Source organism: Typopeltis vanoorti, chromosome 3, assembly GCF_054136105.1.
Source record: "Typopeltis vanoorti isolate ZY-2024b chromosome 3, IOZ_Tvanoo_1.0, whole genome shotgun sequence".
Classification (NCBI taxonomy): Eukaryota; Metazoa; Arthropoda; class Arachnida; order Uropygi; family Thelyphonidae; genus Typopeltis; species Typopeltis vanoorti.
In genome coordinates, this window is record NC_143551.1 from 43,874,352 (window position 1) to 43,896,645 (window position 22,294).

Consider the following 22,294-nt stretch of genomic DNA (forward strand, 5'->3'; position numbering starts at 1 on the left):
AAAAAATACTGATATAAGAAAACAATGTGAAATACAAGCAATAAACAATTGGGTATCATCCTGAAGAATAAAATAGTTATTCTTCTATAAATTCTGGTTTTTGTCTCTACTCTAAGATGTTTATTTTTCCATATTGTTTGTTTCATTCAAACATCCTAATATTCTTGCAGGTTTTGCAACTTGTTCTCTGACTTCTAGATGTAGCCTTCCTTCCCAGTTCAGTTGTAATTTGTTATTTGTTCGATAATAGTACCTTCCAATTCTAATTTGCATCTTTGTGGTTCTTGTGATATTGTCATACATTTTGTTTTAGTTTTTGATATCTTCATATTATATAATTTTGCTGCTTTATTAAATGCATGTAGTAATGTTTGTAACTGAGTTTAATTTCCTGCAATTAGCATAACATAATTCTTATTATTCTATTATTTATTTCCGCTCCTGTTTTATTAACTTTTTGTATTATTTTTGGATATATTTCGCATTTTTAAAAATTTTATTTTATTATATTCCAGTAACTACTCTAGAGACCAAACATGAAACTTATTTCAAGCCACTCCAGGTTTCCAAATAAGTAAGGGAGTGGTGGTCTCACATCAAGTGGTGAAATTCATCACTACCTAAAGAGAATGACAGACTTCCATGTCTATAACAGCATGAGCCAGCAATCTGTGGGTTGGCGAGTGGATACGCTAATCACTTGGCTAACCAACCTGGCTTAATAACCCCAAATAAAGGCCAACAGCGATAATTATCACTGTTATCCTTTGCAACTGCTAATTATAATTAGCACATCACTAGTGCGATGAATACCCAGCCTGATCTCAAAAGATCAACAGCATTAAATTTTTTTAATTGACATGACATCAGACATTATGTATAAAATTTTATAACTAACCAACATATTTTTGATGTAATTCTTCAGGATTTGAATAAGCTAGAAAGGTTGACAAATGGGGATATTAGTTTAATGCAATTAAATGTATGGTTGGAAATTTGGGATTGAAGGTTGCATATCCTATTGGCATTACTATACTAGAGAGATGGAGGAAGAAAGTGTTCTTTGCTAGAGAAATTTGATCGTAGGAAATATTGCAAAAGTTGTGAAGACAACACAGAAGATTGTTGTAAAATTCAATCTAGAGAAGGATAACAAAATGATAACGGAACTGCAGAACATTGGATTCAAGGACAGAATCCAATGCATGCAATGCGAGTTTGGTAGATAGAAGATGCAGGGATGAGATGATTGAGATATTTAAGGTGTCAAGTAGTATTTATTAGACGGAAAAGGAATGATGTATGATAGAATGGAATAAGGAGAAGGAACAAGAGATCAAGAGGTCATCCCTAGAAGTTGCAAAAGAAACTGATGAGACAGCTTTTTAGTATGGAAAGCAGATAGTGCATGGAATGTATTTCCTGAGAATATGGTATGATAGCTTTAGTTTGTCTAAGAGAGACCTCTTATGATGAGTATCATGATTCCATGGAGGTATTATATAATAACTTCAATAACTTCTTGAACACTTGGCTTATTCAGAGTGATAATTTTAATGTTGTACTTTTTTTTTTTTTCTTGTTTAAAAGAATGAACTAAGGTACATTTTAGAAGAATACAGTGAAATCATGAAATAAAAAAAAAGGAATTAACATAAGCATATTTTCTAGCATATTGCAGGAAAAAAAAATCTTACCATCTTTAGGAATGGATTCTTCCTTAATGTTTATTTCTACTGTCTGACAAGCATTTCCATTTGGAATATGTTGTTTCTCTTGTGTAACTGGTTCACTGGTGCGATTTGGATTTGCCACAATGAGAGTGATTGGTCCCTCAGCTTTTTTTAGAATAGATGCAACCTTCACAAGAGTAAAATAGATGATCATTCTGTTAACTGAGATTTAATGTTTTTTAGTAAAGGTAATTAGACATGTCTAATTATTCTACAAAAGAGCATTTTAACCTAGAAATCTGACATTTTAATTATTCATTTAAAGTTTATGTTTTATAGCCATTTCAAAATGCATTATAAAGGATTCTTTAGATATCTGTCCCAACTCATTTGTTTCTAGGTTCACACAATGGTTTGTGTATATTCCTCTCTCATGTTACTATTATTGTGAATTATTAGCTTTCCTTGGTGTTTATACATGGATATGATATTAGCTAAAGAAAGAAAGAATGTTAGTTCTCCAGTGGTTATAGTTAGATTACAACTGTACATTTGTAGTAAGATTACATGAGTCATCTTATATTATAGCTATGATATAGCTATAATATAAGTGGTTAGTGTATTTGCTTTTCAGTCAAAAGGCTGCAGGTTAGAATCCCACTGTGGACATGGATGTTTATGTCTTTCATCTTCAGACATTCATTCATAAAATTATAGATATATTTCATACATACACTCTCCCAAGATGGAGTGGGTCACCATGGGAGAAGTAGATCCAACTCTCTTGCCATGGGAGAGGCCTTTACCCAGCGGTGGGGGAACATACAATCATAATCACAATATATATACACACACGCACTTGGTATTTATAGATGGATATGATGAAGAAAGAATGCTAGTTCTGCAGTGGGTGTTGTTAGATTACAATTGCACATTTGTCAGTAAAATTACATATTCATTATATATAATGGTGTCCAAAAGCTAAGGACGAACTACATTTTTACATGTATATGAAAAAAAATTTTCATGACTACAGCCAAATGTGGACATAAATTTATTGCCAGCACAAATAAATTATATTACACAAGAAATGTGTTATAAATTTTGTACAAATTAAATTGAAATACATTTTTGGCAAAATGTTAAAAATTTCCTAAGGATGTATGTACAATAGTTAACAGAATTAGTGTAAAGTGCTTACAAAAAACTATGCAGAGGCATTTCAGTACGGCATATGTCTACCTCAAACTGCATTACAGCTCTCACAATGTCGTACCATGCTTAGTACCAAGTGAACAGGAGTTCATTCAGAGTCCATTCCTCCTTCAGGGCAAGGCATTGTTGTGTTCTGGAGGGGAATTTCACATCCAAATGTGTTCTATGGGTTAAGATCTGGGGAGCATGCTGCCCACTCAATTTGATTAATATTATCGGTCTTCAGAAGTGTCTCCATTTCTCGTGTACAACGTGGTGTAGCATTATCATCCATAAAAATGAATTATTCACCTACAACACCACAAAACTGGTAATTAATTTACGGAATTAACAACGCATATAAAATAAATTAATTAAAGATAACTTTAATGAATCACTTCTATATTTCGACAATGTCACATTGTCATCTTCAGGAACATAAAGATATGGTATGTGCACTAAAGGAACTAACAAAGCAAATGAGGAAGAAATTAAGACACTAATTTTGTTCCTAAAGTCCTAATGGTGCCCTCCCGATATCTCAGCTCTATTTCAGTTCACAATGAACTCAGGCTATTTCGTTTGGCAAGGAAAGTTCTACAAACAGATAGAGGGGACAGCCATGGGTTCACCACTTTCCCCACCCTTGGCCAATTTCTTTATGGAGACATTTGAAGAAAAAGCCTTAAACTCCGCCCCACAAAAACCCACTATTTGGCTTCGTTATGTGGATGATGTGTTTGCTATTTGGCCACATGGCTCAGACTCACTCCACTCCTTCCTAACACACTTAAACAACCAACATCCCAGAGTCCAGTTCACCTTAGAAAAAGAGGAAAACAACACCCTCCCCTTCCTAGACACTTTAATCACCCGCCAGCTTGATGGATCTTTGGTTTTCTCTGTTTACAGAAAACCCACCCACACTGGCAGATACATTCACCAGCAATCTCACCCCCCCCCCACAACAATATGGGGTGATAAAAACACTATATAACAGGGCAAAATTAATCTGCTCAGATGACAAGACCCTGACTATGGAACTAAACCACATCCTCAACACTTTCTTAGCCAATGGCTATAACCCCAAAAAAATCCAAAAAATACTAAAACATGAAAACCACAACCCCCCTCCCCCCCTCAACAATAAAGACTACACCAAGTCTATCACTATCCCCTACATCCAGGGCACCTCTGAAAAAATTACTAATATCCTCAAGAAATATGACCTTACTTCCTGTTACAGACCATATAAAATGTTGGCATCCCTTATCCGCTCTACCAAAGACCAACCACTTCCCCTAGACCTACCTGGTGTATACCAGGTCCCTTGCAGCTGCAAATTGTCCTACTTTGGCCAAACAGGCAGAACAACAAATATCAGGATTTCAGAACACCAAGACTACATCCGGTTTCACCAGTACAGCCGCTCTGGGCTGGCAGACCATGCCTTAGATACCCACCATACAATTCGTTGGAAGAAGACAAAAATAATCCATCGCAGCAAGTTTAAATACGAAAGATTATTCAAAGAATCTTCAGCAGCTCTAAAAAACGTTCCTAACCTCAACAAATTTGGGTGCATGAAACTGCCCCAAATTTGGGAGACTTTCATTATGAGAACTTCAGCCCAACGGCCAAGACTACCAAATTAGCCCGCAAGAGGGCACCATTAGGACTTTAGGAACAAAATTAGTGTCTTAATTTCTTCCTCATTTGCTTTGTTAGTTCCTTTAGTGCACATACCATATCTTTATGTTCCTGAAGATGACAATGTGACATTGTCGAAATATAGAAGTGATTCATTAAAGTTATCTTTAATTAATTTACTTTATATGCGTTGCTAATTCCGTAAATTAATTACCAGTTATGTCTAACCAACGTATAAGTCTTACCACTAGAAACACCACAAAACAATCGAATACGATGTTGAAGAATTTATACGTAATATTGTTCCCCAGTCATAGTCCCTTTTCCCAGCACTTTTAGCTGGGCGCATTCATTAAGCATAATGCCTGCTCAAACCCTGATCCCAGAACAGTTGTATCTACCCTTCTAAAAACATTCTAGCGATGGTAAGAAGTTCCACTTTCATGTCAGATCAAGTTGTCTAGAATCGGAGGAAAGACTAAAATGACTAATCAGAAAAGAATACATTAGCCCATTCATGTCTTGTCCAATTTTTATGGACACAACACCACCGAAAACGTGTTCTATGATGAGCTGTAGATAAAGGGACACAGACCACAGGCCTATTTGGTGCAGATGTGTTGTCACAGTTTGTCAAGATATCCATGTACCTGTGCTTGAATGAAGCTAACTTACAAGATGATTTGCCATGTTGTGTCACTTGCATTTTACTGTTATAACCAAAAATCTGTCTTCATACTTCATGGTAGAGTGAGGGTGACCTCTTAGCAAACATCTGGAACACATTCCATTGATTTGAAACACTACCCAGAGACTGGATACAATGCTATGTGAGAATCCAAACCTCTCTTGCAATATCAGTAATTCTGTGTCCTTCAAGGTTTCCAATAATTCTTCCCCATATAAAATCATCTAGATGATGTTTTTGAGACATTACAAGACATTCAAGTTTGCAACTTTTTCCTTCACGAAAAGAGCTTCCTTCAAACACAATTTGCTTAGTGCAGCCTTTTGCTTGTTGAGCATCCTTTTGAATGCTAACACATGACCCCTTTGTGCATGACTCAAATAATTCAGATCAATCTAATGTCTAGTTTATAGAAACTACTGATAGTTTGACTGTGTGCCATTAGTCATTATGGACTACTGTTATAGAAAGAAAATCCAGTAACATCCACTGTTTGTTAACTGCATCTCAGACAGGTATGGACATTTTGAAAGAACATCCATGTGGCAATAGAGAAATTCCATCTTACTGGATCAGCCACACTTCTCAGTTTAGCTCGTTTAATTATTGTGGCGGGTGGTGGGTATAAAATAGTTAAAACAGGAACAAAAGAATATCCATGTGTTTGATGCATAGAGTAACTTATAGGACATGTACATAAATTGGAAAATAATTGCATTTGGTCTTCTATCAGTTTTTGATTTGACATATTTCTGTGAGAAAATATTTTTGAACATGAACTATTTATTCATTTTTATTTTTTTTAATCTTTAAAAGATTAAAATTATGCCTGTGGCATAATATGAACAACAAATTACATGATAACAACAGTAATTAACTTTATTGAAAGTGCAGGTATTTCATACTGAAAAATAACAGTACATCATCAGCATGCAGAAATAAGCAAATCAAAGAACAGGAATACAACAACTGGTTTACTGGTTTTTATTAAAACTATTTTTGATGTTTACATAAAATTAATATTAATTTTATGTAAAAATCAAAAATAGTTTTAATATTATTTATTAATATGTTAATTTCTAGCTTGCCAACAATCATTTTTAATTGGTAAACTAATTGTTGTATGCACCCCTGTGTTCCTGTTCTTTGATTTGCTTGTTTCTACACACTGATGATATACTGTATTTTCAGTACAAAATATCTATATTTTCATTAAGGTTAACTACTGTGGTTATCATTATTATTATGTGAAACCCACAGGGAGTCCAAAGACTCATCAAGGGAGGGCACCTACTCTACAACTCTGTCTCAACCACTCAATCCGCCAACTACAACAAACCGTAACTACCATGATCATCTACACAAGTGCCATCTACCATCTACTACTATTAGTTTTGCAGACAATCACAAACATAAATGCCCACGGTGGGATTTGAACCCACAATCTTTTGGCTGTAGAGCAGATACGCTAACCACTTGGCCAACCAAGCTGGCATGTAATTTGTTATTTTTTTTATTATTAATATCAATTATTTATTAATTTTTAATAAATAAATCAAGAAATCCTCTGAAGATTGGAGTCTCTCAGCATGTTTAAAGATGAAAATTATAGCATAATTGCTGATGAGAGACTTTTTGAACAAGTTGCTGCAAAAGTTACATTAATTTGTACCTAAATGGATGTTTGTTACATTTTTTCAGTATTAATAAATAACATTGCAGAATACATATTTTTTTTAAATAAAACACCTTCCCTCTCTCTTCTATTTTTTAAAAATTCCCCCACCCTTTCCTCCCAGCTTTAGCCTGAGGTGCAGCTCTTTGGATTTTAAAAAAAAATTTTTTTTTTGAATAGGATCAAATATGGCAGTTCATGGACAATTCATTGTGGGAAAATTCATCATGGGGAAAATTCATTGTGGGAACTATTCACTGCAGAAAAAGTTTACTGAAAACATTATTCGCTAGAAAATTGAAATGATATTGCATTGATACTAATATATGAAAAGTAAAACCTTCCCTCTCTATTCTATTTTTTAAAAACTCCTGCACCCTTTCCTCCCAGCTTTAGCTAAGGTGCACTCTTTTTTTTTTTTTTTTTTTTGAATGGGATCAAAAATGGCAGTTCAAAGACATTTCTGCAAAATAAATTTCACAAAATATAGGATTTTTTTATGTATTTATGCATTATTTGTTTAGATTTTAATTAGATTTTCATAATATTTTTATTCTTATACAATGAAAGTATCATATTCATTGACTGGTGAGTTTCCTAATTTTAGTTTTGTGGTAATTTTTATTCATTTTAACTTTGTTCGGTAATCCTGCTCAAATTCCATGACCAAACATGGAAACAACTCAAGCCACTTCAGGCCTCCAATAAGAAGTGCTGTGGTCTCACATCGGATGACAAAATTCATTTCTTACCAAAAAACCAAAACAATTACAAACATTCATACCCATTGCAAGTTTCAAATCCACAGCTTATTGGTGGGAGAGGGTACGCTATCTAGTTGGTTATTAACGACATCATATTTCTGATTGCAGTTTATTTTTGAACATTTTACAAGAGAAGGAATAAATTACTTATTTCACTTTGGGAGCATGCATCTCTCTCTCTCTCTCTCTCTATATATTTTTTTTCAGTAAATAAGACTAAATAGCAACTTATATAGCTCAGTGGAAGTTGCGTTTGCACTTCACGTCGCTTGACCGCACAAAATGAAGGCTTGGGTTTAAGGCTAGTCACCGACTAGAGGCACATTTTCTAAGCCTTTTTTTTGGAACGGTTCCAAAGTTAGTTGATCTCTGGCATGGGCAAGCGGTTTTTTTCTCCTGGAAACTCGGGTTTTTTGTCCCATAAACTCAAGAAGATCGAACACTGAACCCACACTATTTTCAGACATTAAAAATATTGTGTTAGGGACCACGAGATGGCAGCATTTGTTAGCCATCTCTTTGCTGCATGGCGATTAACTTAGTGAAGGCCAGCTATCTCTGATTGGCTGCCTATGGAGATTTAATTGCCCACTCAGTCTCCAAAAGTTAGATAGGGCTAAAACGGCCTCGCTTACTCCCTATACATGAATAAAAGGCATTAACTGAATTTTTTTTTAATATAAAATTTCTTAGTGTTATAAAATACTAGTATTGGAGGAAAAGATAACAACTAATATTGCACCTGCAGATGGCAATTTAGCTTATGCTGATTTACATAATGATGATAGGACTTACATAATTTTATTATCATTTTCTTTAATATAATCACTCAAAAGCGAACCTATGATCTTAAACTAGCTCTGTAAACGACAGCAGCATACAACATGTCTTTCATATGAAAGAAAATTGGAGTCATTTTCAAAATGCACGTCTATTCAATAACCGACACACATCACCTTATAAATTATGTTGAAAGTTTATTTTTCACTTGGTTAGAATATAATAAATTTAGTTTAATCCTTTATCCAAGTGTGAGCAAACAAAGTTTGCACCTGAAAGTATCTTCAGGATGGGGTAAAGTGGTACAACACTAGGGTGACTCCTTGTAAAGGTGGAGCAAGCTATCAACACTCCTATCTCAGTATCTCCCATAATGCAAAACACATCTCCTTGCAGATATGTCTAATGCTTCTGACTGGTATCTCCACTTGGGCCTGGCTTCCACTGAAGAGACCTCAATAAAGGTCAAAACTAGTCTGGGTAGTGGCCTTTCCCGTAATGCATAACATTAGACATATCTGCAAGAGATGTGTTTTGCATTATGGGAGATACTGAGATAGGAGTGTTGGTAGCTTGCTCCACCTTTGCAAGGAGTCGCCCTGGTGTTGTACCACCTTACCCCAGTCCTGAGGATACTTTCATGCGCAAACTTTGTTTGCTCACATTTGGATAAAGGATTAAACTAAATTTATCATATTCTAACCAAGTGAAAAATAAACTTTCAACATCTTCCTCTAAATCCAGAGTAATTTATTAAAAAGGTGGCACACCAATTGGCAACTCCGATAGGTAGAGATGACCTTGCTAATGCTTCTGACTGATATCTCCACTTAGCCTGGTTCCCACTGAAGAGACCTCAAAATAGGTCGAAACTAGTCTGGGTAGTGGCCCTTCCCTTAATGCATAACATTAGACATATCTGCAAAGAGATGTGTTTTGCATTATGGGAGATACTGAGATAGGAGTGTTGGTAGCTTGCTCCACCTTTGCAAGGAGTCACCCTGGTGTTGTACCACCTTACCCCAGTCCTGAAGATACTTTCAGGTGCAAACTTTGTTTGCTCACACTTGGATAAAGGATTAAACTAAATTTATTACCTTCTGAATTAGTTCAGATAAAAAAAGATATCACACATGGATGGATGTCTAAATGTGCAGAACAGAAAAATAGTGAAAGGTTAGATAAATAAATATTCTTAAATATTGTGCCCTTTCTCCTTAACTATTCTTAAATATTTTATTCTCTCTAATAACTATTCTTCCTATCAATAGAATAGTTAATAGGAATAATAAGAATATGTGAATAGTTAACTATAAATATTAGATAAAACTATTCTCCTTAAATATGATGCTTTTTCTCCCTAACCATCCTATCCCAGTTCTGTAACAATCAATATTCCATCCACACAGTCTGTAGTAAGAAAGAATATCAACAACTATTGTGTGGAATAAAAATTTTCAGAAAGCTAAATATAATTAAAATATTAAATAATATATAAAATATTTCCTATATGGGAAATTTTTTTTTTCTACGTATATCTGGGAAATATTTTGCAATGATGAAATGTCCAGACATGAAAAATGATTGTTCACTCAAAAAAAAAATGTTATCAACCACTCTTCTAGAACTACCACAAAATTTTTGAAATGTTGACTTGCAAGTTGCTTTATGTGTGTGTACACAGGACAGGACAGGACAGGACAAATTAAAGTTAAAATTTATTTGAATTAAAGTTGAAAAAATTCTTGCATTTTACAAGTTACTAAATTCTTAGTAACTTGTAAATTTTTTTAATAATTTTTATAAGTGGAACTATCTTTTAGGAAAATAAAAGAAACTCAAGATAGATGAAAAAATAAGAAAAGAATTCAGAAATAATTAGAACATTTAATATAAGTATTCAAAAAATAACACCTTTACAGAATAACAGAAAATAAATTAAATTACATAAATATACTTGAAATTTTTTTATTAAAATTTCAAAGTTTTTGATTTCATATTCACAAAATTAGAAATAATGGTCTTAACATCTAACTCCACACATATATCATTTTCAATAACTATTAACGACAAACTAACAAGCCTTTTTTGTGACATATTTGTTCTTAAGTAGGTTTTAATAAATTTCAACTTGGAAAAGGAAAGTTCACCAGTCGCTACACTAAACAGGTAAGGTTAATAGTATTTTTAAAGCAATTGAAAAGTTATGGAAATATAAGTTATTGGACACAATAAAATTAAGAATATTAAAAGGGCTTTTGAATATTTTAGGAATGGAAGCTGACATCGGGACCATAGCGGAAGAACTTCGGCGGGAGTTTATGAAAATGAAAAATGACCTTCATCTTCTTCATGAGGAAGTGGAAGTGATCGGTAAGGAGATACTGGAAGTTAAAGCTGAGTTTAATGTGTTAAACAGAGAAATTAGGACTATAGAGATTACTTTAGCTGAAGTAACTAGAACAGGATTACATATGGGTGAGTCTTTGGTGAATGATTTAGTAATAAATAGTATGGGAGTGATTGGGAGTCAACATAATAAAACCACAAGTGGCCTAGAAGAAATGAGATGTAGTGAGAGTGGGGGGGTAAGTAATAGAGAGTTGAGTAATGAAGCTGGGAGAGTCATGCTGAATAGTGTAGAGAATTAGTCCATGAGTGTGGACTTGAATGAAGTTAAGAGTGCTAAAATATATGGTGATTCTATGATTAAGGGTATGGAGAGTGGTATGCATGAGGAGTGCTTGGCTGATGGGACAATAGAAAGAGTGGCTTTAGCAATAAAGAGAGGGCATGAAGCAGACAAGATGATAGTTATGGTGGGTACGAATGACCTGAGAGGTAGTATAAATCGGGTAGGAAAAGATTTAAGAACATTATTAGATATTGTGAAGAGGAAAAGTGTCAATGGGAGAATAGTGTGTGTGCTGCCTCGTTTTGACAATTACGAGTTAAGTAGACGAGCAATGATAATGAATGATATGATTGCAAGAATGTGCAGAAAAAGAGGTCTGGAGTTTGTTGATGTTTGGAGTGTGTTTGAAGGAAAAAGGCAGTTGTATGCTAGAGATGGACTGCATCTTAACATGGAAGGACATAAGCGATTGAAGAAGTTATTGTTTTCTGAACAGGTTGAAGTTATTGGGCAGGGAAACTAATATTGAAAAGGTTGAGTGTAAGAGAGAGAAACTTTAGCACGGATTGTGTATCTATTGATCCTTATAGGCAGAATAAATTGCAGAAGAGAGGGGATAAAAATCGGCATAGGACTACGGTAGTTAGTGACTTATATTTCAGTTCTAAAGCCGGTACAAGATCTAGAGAGAATCTGCAATTTTTGTATACCAATGCTAGAAGCATTCGAAATAAGAGAGAAGAATTTTTGGCATTAGTCAGTGAAATCTCACCAAAAGTTGTAGGCATTAGTGAAACTTGGCTGTCAGCAGAAGATGTGGTCACTGGAATTGAATGTGATGGGTACAGTATTTTCAGGGAGGATAGAGAAGATAGAACAGGAGGAGGAGTACTGTTGATGATAGCTGATGTGTTGCAGCCAAAGAAAGTAGTATATCATGATGATAGACATGTGAATGAGAGTTCATTTGAGGCAGTCTGGTGCGAAATAGTGACCAATGCAACCAAATATACAGTTGGATGCTGCTATAGGCCAGGGAGTACGGGGGGAGATATTGAATTCATGCATCAGCAACTTAGTGCAATGAGTGAAGTCTTAGTGATTATTATGGGGGATTTTAATTATGGTGATATCAATTGGAAGGAGGAAATATCACGTAGCAAAAAGGAAATGGAGTTCATACATCTTCTATGAGATAATTACTTGAAACAGCACGTAACTGAAGGGACACGTGGTGTGAGAGTGTTGGACCTGGTTATTGGTTCTGAGGTTATGTGCAAAAGTAAGGTGTCCTCGTTACCTCCAGTTGGTGAAAGCGATCATGTGGTATTGACTTGGGAGGTTGCAAAATCTGTGGATTTTTCTATTAAGAAGGGGTATGTACGGAACTACAGGTTAGGCAATTATAACAAGCTTCAGAGTGAGCTTGCAGCCATCCCATGGCAGAACATATTGCAAGGGAAAGATGTTAGCAGTACTTGGGATAAAATCAGCGGGTATCTGAGGAAAGCAATATCAGATTGTGTCCCCATGGTCAGGAGGTCAAACAAGGCAGGCATTAGATGGATGAGCAGTAGTATCAAGCTTGAACTGCAAAAAAAGAAAATGTTATGGAGAATTTACAAGGAGAAAGGCGATCAGGACACCCATGAGCAGTACAAGGCTCAAGCTAGGAAGGTTACCAGCATAGTAAGAAAAGCTAAATCAGATTATGAGAAGACCTTAGCCAAAGAGATCAAGGGTAATCCCAAAGAGTTCTTCTGCTATGTGGCAAGTAAGAGGAAGAATGACTTCGGAAGGATAACCTTAGTGGGTGCTGATGGTATTGAGGTGACAAAATCAGATGTAATAGTCGAGTTACTGAGTGATCACTTTTCAAAAGTCTATCACCCAAGTGAGGATATCTCTATACCTATAGCAATACCTAATGTGAGAATTGAAGCTAAAGAATCAGAGGTATTAAATATATTGCAAAACTTAAATGCAAACACTGCGGTAGGCTTAGATGGAATATCAGCTCGTGTGTTGCGTGAATGTGCAAATGAATTGTCAACCCCTCTTACCTGGATATTTAATTCAAGTTTGAACTCTGGTATGGTCCCTAGGGAGTGGAAGTTAGGCAAAGTGGTTCCTTTGCATAAGGGTGGCTCTAAAACTGCGGTATTGAATTACAGACCAATCACCATCTCAGGAGTAGTGGTAAAAGTATTGGAAAAGTTGGTTAAAGACAAAATTCAAGAATGGGTGGATCAGGATATGATACTCTATAGAGGCTAACATGGTTTTGTTAAAGGTAGATCCTGCCTTAGCAATCTATTAACTATTCATAATAGAATAACATCTGAGTTGGACAAGGAACTGGCTACACAGTGGTACTTCTGGATTTTGCTAAGGCTTTTGACAGGATACCCCATAGAACACTGTTACGCAAATTGGAGCAGATGGGAATGGATATTAAATTGGTGATATGGATAGGAGAATGGCTCAGGGAGAGATACCATAAGGTGGTGTATGGAGGAGCCGAGTCCAGAATGAGGCAGGTGACCAGTGGTGTGCCTCAGGGCTCTGTGCTTGGGCCAATGTTGTTTAATTTGTATATAAATGATATAGGAAATGGCTTAAAGGGAGATATTCAGTTGTTTGCTGATGATGCAAAGTTGTGTAGTGCAATAAAAAATCAAGCTGATGTTGAAAGTTTGCAGGAGGATTTAAATAAGCTGGTAAAATGGGCAAAAGAAAATGGATGTCAGTTCAATGTGGAAAAGTGTAAAGTCATGCATTTTTGGATTAAAAGATTACCAGCTGTGTACTACATCGATGGAAAGGTACTCCAAGAGATTGATGAGGCTAGGGACTTAGGGGTATTGGTAGATAGGGAGATGAAGTTCAGAGGACACATTGCTAAGGTGTCCAAGATTGCACATAGGATTACTTGGTTGTTGAGGAACACACTGACATCCAGAGATAAAGAGGTTATTATTCCCCTTTATAAAGCATTGATACTTCCACATTTGGATTACTGTGCTCAGGTCTGGTCACCTGGATTCCTTGGAGATGAGGAGGCTGTGGAGAGGGTTCAGAGAAGAGTGACCAAGTTGGTGAGTGATATAAAAAATGCTCCCTACATTGATAGATTGAGAGCTTGTGGATTGCAGAGATTGGTTGATAGACGAAGAAGAGGGGATATGATAGAAACATTCAAATTACTAAAAGGTTTTTATAGGATTGATGCAGGGGAAATGTTTCAGCTGTGTGATAGTGATGGAAGAACAAGAGGTCATCTCTGGAAATTAAAGAAGAGTGTGGTTAACAAAGGTGTCAGAACAAGGTTTTTTGCCTGGAGGGTGGTGAATGAGTGGAATTCATTGCCTGACTTAGTTGTGAGCTCTTCGTCTGTAAATGAATTCAAGAAGAGATATGACAGATATTGTTTTGCTAGTTTGGGTCTCCCGCGATGAGTCTACTGACTCCATGGAGATACCCGTAATAATAATAATAATAATAATATTTAAATTATCCTTCCGAAAAATATCCCGGAAAGCACGACTCGTCATATAGTTCTATTGCATTTACGTCTTTATTGTCGCCATCCTTCAAGAGAATCTCTAAATCGTCACAATTTTTTCGTAAATCTTTGTTATTAATTTGTAGTAATCTATACAAGAAATTGAGGTGATCATAATATGTTTTTATTTGTTCAAAATGTTCTATTAACGAACACATTGCAACATCTAGAAGTGTATAAAACACATTCACTCTAAATTTATCTTCTGGCGTTCCGTCATGATGCTCGTAGTCAAATTGTCTTGTCTTCTTTCATCATCGAACTTCTGTACCAGTTTTAAATTCTTGTTCTCTATCCACCTCTTCACTAAGTTCTCTCGCCGTTTTTAGAACTTCTTTAAAATTTGTATCTGATCGATACTCTTGTAAGAATATTTTTAAGTTTTCGATAGATTCTAAAGCAAGTGTAGATTCTAAAGCAAGTGTAATGTTCATATTTTTGTTTTGAAGCATTTTACTCACCGGGTTTATTCTGTTAAGTAAATCATGTCAAGTTATAAGAGAGCAAATAAATTTGTAGTCCTTTATTTTAGCACATAATATTTGTGCTTCATGCTGAGTTTCTTTATTAAAATTTCCATCATTTAAAATTTCAAAAAGTGCATTGTAAATTTCTCTTAACTGATATCGTAGAGGACGGATTGCATTAATTTTACTTTCCCAATGCGTTTCTGATGGCTATTTCAATGTTAATTTTTTACAAACTTTAAAAGGATTGCCCAACATTTGTAAGAGAATGAAAAGAAATTGTATATTTCTTGAATTATTGCAAAGAAACTAATTGTATCTGCATTCACTTTGGCTGCATTGTTAATGATTAAATTTAGAGTATGAGCAGTACATGGCAGGTAAAAAGCTCGAGGATTATTGTTCAAAAGCAAATTTTGGAGCCCATATTTTTTCCCTTTCATATTTGCCCCATTGTCATACCCTTGACCTCAATGGGAATGTTCCATTTTTCCAGTTGTTCCATTATTGTTGCACATAAACCACGTCCGTTTGAATCTGATATATCTGCAAAACCTAAAACTTTTTCCCTGATCTTGACAATTCCATTATCACAGGACACAAAGCAAACAATAATGGTCATTTGTTGTTTTACTTGCATCAGGTGTGCAGTCTACAATTATGGAATAATATTTAGATTTTCGAATTGATAATAAAATTGTATCCCTGATTGCATTACTTAAAGTAATATTTCATTTTGACTGACTTTACTCAAATAGTGTACTCTGTTGTTTCATTGTAGGGCCCTTTCAACATTATTTTCCATTACGAGATCAAACTTCGCAAACAGTTAGACTAATTTTAAAAAATTGCTGTTATTCCTTTTATATAATTTATCAGATGATCCCTAAAAAGCTAAATTTTGGCTACCAAGCAATTTCATAATTTCAATCAAGCATTCTAAAACACTCGTCCAATGTTTCTTTTCCATTTCATACATGCTTTGAGTCTGGCAATCAATAGTAGTTTTGTTTTTTAAATTTTTATCAAGTTCCTTCCATTTTAAGAAATTTTTCATGTGAGTTAAACTAGTCTCATGTCTATGCAAAGTTGTACTTACATTTCTCCAATCGTTATAACCTTCTACAAGACTACTTGATTCGGTAGGTGCGAAAAGTTTGCAACAAAAGCAAAAAGCAGAATTTAAAGTTTCGGAGTAAATGAGCCATGTTCTTGGCACGAGCTCCCCGTTTTCCATTTTTCTATTATAATACGTGTCGCCAAATTTACGACTATGTATCTCTGTGATATATTATATTTTTCTTTTGAACAGGCCCCATTTCAATTAAAACAACTCGTAATTTTTCATCAATATTTTCCCATTCACCTGGATCTTCTAAATTTACAGACACTAACAACGTGTTAGTTTCGTGGTCAACTACAACTAAATCTTCTCCTAAATGATTTTCATGTAAATCATGCGTCTTGTTATCTTCTTCAATAGTTGCAATAGTACTTTCATGAAAACTGGATGATGTGCACGGTTTTTCACCTCTGATTTCTGATGTATCGAGTTGGCTACAATCTGCATCAGAATATTTTAATATTTTAACAAATTTATTAAGAGCCCCAGTTTGTTTCTTAATATCTGATTCTTTCGCAGCAGGACGTGTATGATTTTGTGCACTGGATAACTTTTTTTTAATTTTTGATTCCATTTCTATTTTATACCCACAAGAAATTATTACACAACACAACACAGAGACGAAATAATAGTCCACACCGTGCTACTGTCAGTAGCCTACTGAAAAGCATACCATATGACTGGTTAACTATCAACAAATGTTTTGTACGAAAATTCGTTTCTGCACATAAAAACCATTCACTGTTTCATTTTAGATAGACTGCAGTAGACACAACATTCTGCAGGCAAGTATTTAGCCTGCTCTCGCTGCAAAAGTGTAAACAGCTGGCTGATCAAAGAGGCGGCAATATACAATTTTTTAAAATTTTTATTCAGTGTATCCGGCCTTATTTTATTATTGATCATTCTAAGAATTTTTTGTTTTTATGATAAAAATTTTGTTTCTTAAAAATGAAATTATGAACCGTGCGCTGGCGGTGCACCTTCGTAGCAGCGGCCGCATGCCCGCTTCCGCCGGCCCCATATATACATACACACATATCAACCCCTACAAGTGAGAAGTCATAATAACCTATAACACAAATGTGCTGTGCACATAGGCAAGTGATTTAAGAGAAAGAAGGAATCTTTGATGTTTTTTGAACAGTTAGAAGTCAGTAATAGTTCTTGGAATGGAAAAGGAGAATTAGAAATTAACTTGGTAAGCCTGAAGCTGAACCATGTATGGATGACCAGCAACTGCTTGTTTTTTTAGAGGAAATTGAAAAATGATGGTGGCCAGCTAATAAAGTAGTGCCTGTGAAAATACTTAAAGCAAATACATACTGTAATGCAGAAAGAGATATCTATGAGAATATGATTAGAGAGAGAGCATCCAGAAGGGATCGCCTCCTATGGGAAGCCATTTTCTTTGCCCACAATCAATCAATGCAGGAGCTCTACACCATCTTCCATAACTATTGTTATTTCAAGTTTTGTAGAATCAGTAAACAACTGGATATTCTTCTTTCTAAATATAGGAATTCAAACAGTATAGGGCCCTGAGACATAACCCAAATCACTTTCTCTTTGATAGTGCATCACCAATTGTTCTTTCATGTCTGTCTGTCAGTCACCTTATCATATCAATCACTTAACAGTCTTACTAAACTTACAGAAATATAATTTATGCTTATCTGGAAGATGTTGGAAAACTCATGAAACTTTATGCCAACTGGGGTGGGGGGGATAGATAACCTAAGCAAAACTTACAATGAAATTGCATGTTTCAGAACATGGTGGCAGTGTATCATTAATCATTTATATATCCTTATTCATTTGCTTCAGTCTCCATTGACTGAACACCCATGGACAGTATTCTCCACACCTTTCTTTGATTTTACTCTGATTTACAGAATCAAATGATGGAGGTAAAACACTAAGTGATATGAAATTTGACTTCCTTCTTCAGTACATGTGCTATGACATATGCCGATCGACTGCATGCACATTAATAGAAGAGCATGTGTAGCCTATGCCATTACATTTAGCTGTAGCAATGGTTCTGATATTGGAAGAAAAGACATTTATTGTTGAGCAATATTTTCATTCATACGAAGTTGGTAGAGCAAATAGTTCAATCCTACAGCATGTTTGTGAGCAGTTTGGTTGCCATTTCCGTAAGTGTGCCCCAAGCAATAGTGTCATCATTGCCTTAAAAGAAAAGTTCTGACATACTGGGAATGCAAAGGGCATTCACGGAGGCCACAAACTGTTAACACAAATGAGAATCACGGGCATATGCTGGAGAAAGTTTTACAGTCACCGAAATGCAGTCAGCTGAACAGCGGTATAACTTGGGATACCAAAGCAGTCATTACAGAGAATCCTTAAGGAGCTCAGTGCCCTTTTGTAAGTCATTCAAGTGGATCAGTATTTGACAGCAATGGATTATGCTGCACAGCAGGAATACTGTACATGCATGCATGCTGGCCAAGGTCTATGAAGATCCATCCTTCCATAATGTCTGGTTCTCGGACAAAGCACATTTCCATTTAAGCAGTCATGTAAACAGATGACTACAAGTTTCTTGTTTTCTCAAGACCTGAATTTGTCCAATAAAAATCTCTTGACTGCAAAAAAGGTCACTGCTTGGTTTCAAAGCCATGGCATAATTGGGCCCTACTTCATTGAAGAGGGTGGTGTAACTGTGACCTTGAATAGCAAATGCTACATCAAGAATGTGTTGGTTCCATTCACCTAGAATTTGCATAGGACGTATCGTGCAAAAAACATTCCATTTTGTGCACTGGCATTCCAAAAGGATGGAGCAACCTGTCACACATCGCATGGCTCTAGAGCCTATTTATCGAAACATTTATTTACCTGGGAGACTCATTCCGAGGCTCACAGAATTCCCTTACCCTTTGTGTTCTCCTGATCTCACATCACTTGATGGCTTCATTTGGGGTATGTTGAAGGAATGGGTATTCCACCATGACCCACCTTCAAACCTTAATGAACTAAGGGATAAAATTACATGATATATCCAGCAGATATCCCAACCCTTGTTCTCCAATATGTCCATTTCGAGAATGTAATATACTGCTGTTAATGCTTTATTTGACCAAGATTTCACTGATAGTTGTGGATGTACATATCATGTATGTAAACAAATATTTTTTGTTAATAAACTCCATAACATATATCATTGTAGTTATTCAGTACTGTTTTATTTATTTATTTTTTCAGCATACTATATTACTCCCACATATGAAAGGCAGAAGAGCCTATAGTAAATAAATACTGTGTGTGTGTGTAAGTAGGTGTCAGGAGTAGAGTAATGTGTTGATATTCTTGAAATGTTGGAGGTTGTAGTCCTATGAAAATGCATAATGGGGGGGGGGGGTCTGAACCAACTACCCCAGTTATCTTTCATTCCATCCACTTCTATAGGATTGAAGTGGATGGAATGAAAGATAACTAGGATAACTGGTTCAGTAAGTATGCAATTTGACTGTAAAGGGATGTCAAGCAGATGTTGCTCAAATTTCTGTAGATCTGGCAGAAATGGGGGTCATAATGGTTGGTAGTTCTGTTGAAAAATGACCACAGAAATTCAGTAGAAGAGACACAAAACAGACTCTGATCTATGGGAAAATGGCTGAAGACTTTGCAAGAGAGGTGTCATTAATAAACCGAATCACCCTTTTCTGAACAGCGTCAAAATTTTTAGAGAGGTTTTAGGTGTACCATCCCAAATATGACAGCAGTATTCCAAAGTTGATCAGATTTGGTATTTATACAGGGTAAGCAACTTTTCAGCAAAGAAGTACTGTCTTGAGTTGAAAAAGGAAGACAAGTTTTTGGAAGTTGATGATGACACTAAAGTGATATTATTTATTATTATTATCCTTAGATACCATGGAGTCAAAGAATCATCTAGGAGATCCTTTTGTCGCACACACACAGCTCATCATACCTTGCTTTAAACACGTTGAAATTTTCTGCAGACACCACACTTTCAGGAAAGGCATTCAAACCATTTACAACCCTGAATGCAAAAAACCTGCTTCTCACTCCCTGGTGCACACCCTCCTTATACAGCTTCCAGGAATGAGCTCTTGCTCTTCCCTGATCAACATTTTATGAAAAACTTCTTCAACGTTAATCCTATAGCAACTGCTTACTAGCTTGTATGTCTCTATCATTTCACTCCTCAACCTCCTATTCACTAGATTGTATACAAATTGCATCTTCTCAACCTTTCTTCATATTCAACATTCCAGAGATCAGAAACTATCTTAGTCAACCACCTCTGGACCCTTTCCAACATCTTTTCATCCTTTTGAAAATCAGGTGATCAAATCTGTGCACAGTAGTCCATATGTGACCTAATCAAGGTCTCTAATCCTATGCACTAGTCTATTATCCAACGTCATCTGTTCTGGTTTGACTATCAACTTATCATGAGGTAATCTATCAAAAGTCTTTGCAAAAATCTAAGTATACTACAGAGTATCCATCTCCTTTGTCCAATGAAGTCGTCACCTTATTGTAAAAAGTAAGTAGATTATTAAAATATGACCTCCATTTAGCAAATCCATGCTGTCCATCTAAGATAATACCACTGCTGTCAACCCATTTCTGGATCCTGATTTTCACCAGCTTCTCCAACACTTATCAACAAACTATGAATAGTTTTCAGTTAATGAGAGTGGGGTGTTTATATAAATTAGAAAGAGGTTTGTGATTTGACAGAGCCCTGAGGGATACCAGTATTAACAGGAAAGTCTGAAGAGAGAACAACATCCACCATTACAAGTAGAGATTGATCTGGGAGAAAACTGGAAATTAAAAAAAAAAGATCTTTATTGAGTACTGTGGCCTATCTTTTCAGATGAATGCCAGATACCAGGAATGGAAATAGTTTTACTGCACTTCATCTGTTTCACAGGAGTAGTAGCTAACAGCTAAATAAGTGTGCTGCAGAACTGAGTTCTGTGGATAGAGTTGTGCAAATGTAACAAACATACCTTTGTGTTACTGTTTTAAGGATATCATAATGGGGTATTGGGTTCATTTGAAAGATGTGTAATTAATTATCATCATTATTATTTATTATTATTATTATTATTTCCCATCTTCCATTTTGTGTTATGCTCAATGGCCTGTCATAGCCAAGTAACTTGGCATCATAGACACCTAACTACTGCTTGTTAAATTGCATGTGTGTTCTTTTGGCCAGTGCATGTGTGTGAGATGTGAAACCCAAGTTCTGAGTGAGGGAACCCTACCACATCCATATAAGACCAGCTAATTCACCTTCACTTGAAAAGTACTGTCTTGAACACAAAGAACACAAGGTTCTTTGTGTTCAAGACAGGATTCAAACCAAAGAGCATCATCAATATTGGCTGAGCTACAAAGGCTCCTTTATTATTATTACGTGTGGCTGAATTAGTATATGACACCTTTGCATAGTCCAAGAACTCATAACAGAGCACTCTACACAATCCACCATCTTTGCACCTTAATCATGTAAACAATACACATACCACTCAATCCACCAACTGCACCAACGCCATCTACTGCCCGCCACCACTAGTATTTCCACTGATCATCCATGCCCAACACACATGGATGTGTTATGAATGGGTTGTTGATAGTTTTCAACAAAAACTAACTATCAACATGCAATCAAATGCTATATGGGCTAATACCCATATCTATTTAACCTTTTTTAAACTATTATCATTAAGTGTGTATGTGATCTTCCAGAAGAATATGCATATGCTTATGTGTATATACAAACCTGTTCTGAAGGTTCCAACAAACATTAACACAGAAAACATCAAATAATATTATTTTTTAGATAATAAATGTTATTTACTACTCACTGTATCATAGTCTGCTCCAATAAGAGGCATTTCATTCACAGCTAAAATCATATCTCCAACACAGAGACCAGCCTAATAAGTATAAATTTTTTTTAAATATCTGAATTTAAAATATTTAAAAATTATAAACTTAAAATTATGTGACTCTAAATTTAGAAAAAAGCAATTAAGATATATCTGTGATACTGCTGAATGATTTCC

At 35.5% G+C, this 22,294-nt stretch overlaps 1 protein-coding gene across 1 annotated transcript in view; it reads right to left on the reverse strand.

The window, feature by feature from the left end:
* Positions 1 to 22,294, reverse strand: part of LOC150108087 (multiple PDZ domain protein-like) — an 859,697-nt gene that overhangs the window by 60,357 nt on the left and 777,046 nt on the right. Inside the window, exons 29-30 of the mRNA XM_090415962.1 lie at positions 22,094 to 22,165; positions 1,698 to 1,860 (exon numbers count right to left, since the gene is read on the reverse strand). Of these exons, the coding sequence (XP_090272088.1) occupies positions 1,698 to 1,860; positions 22,094 to 22,165 (235 nt within the window). The remainder of the gene's footprint in view (positions 1 to 1,697; positions 1,861 to 22,093; positions 22,166 to 22,294) is intronic.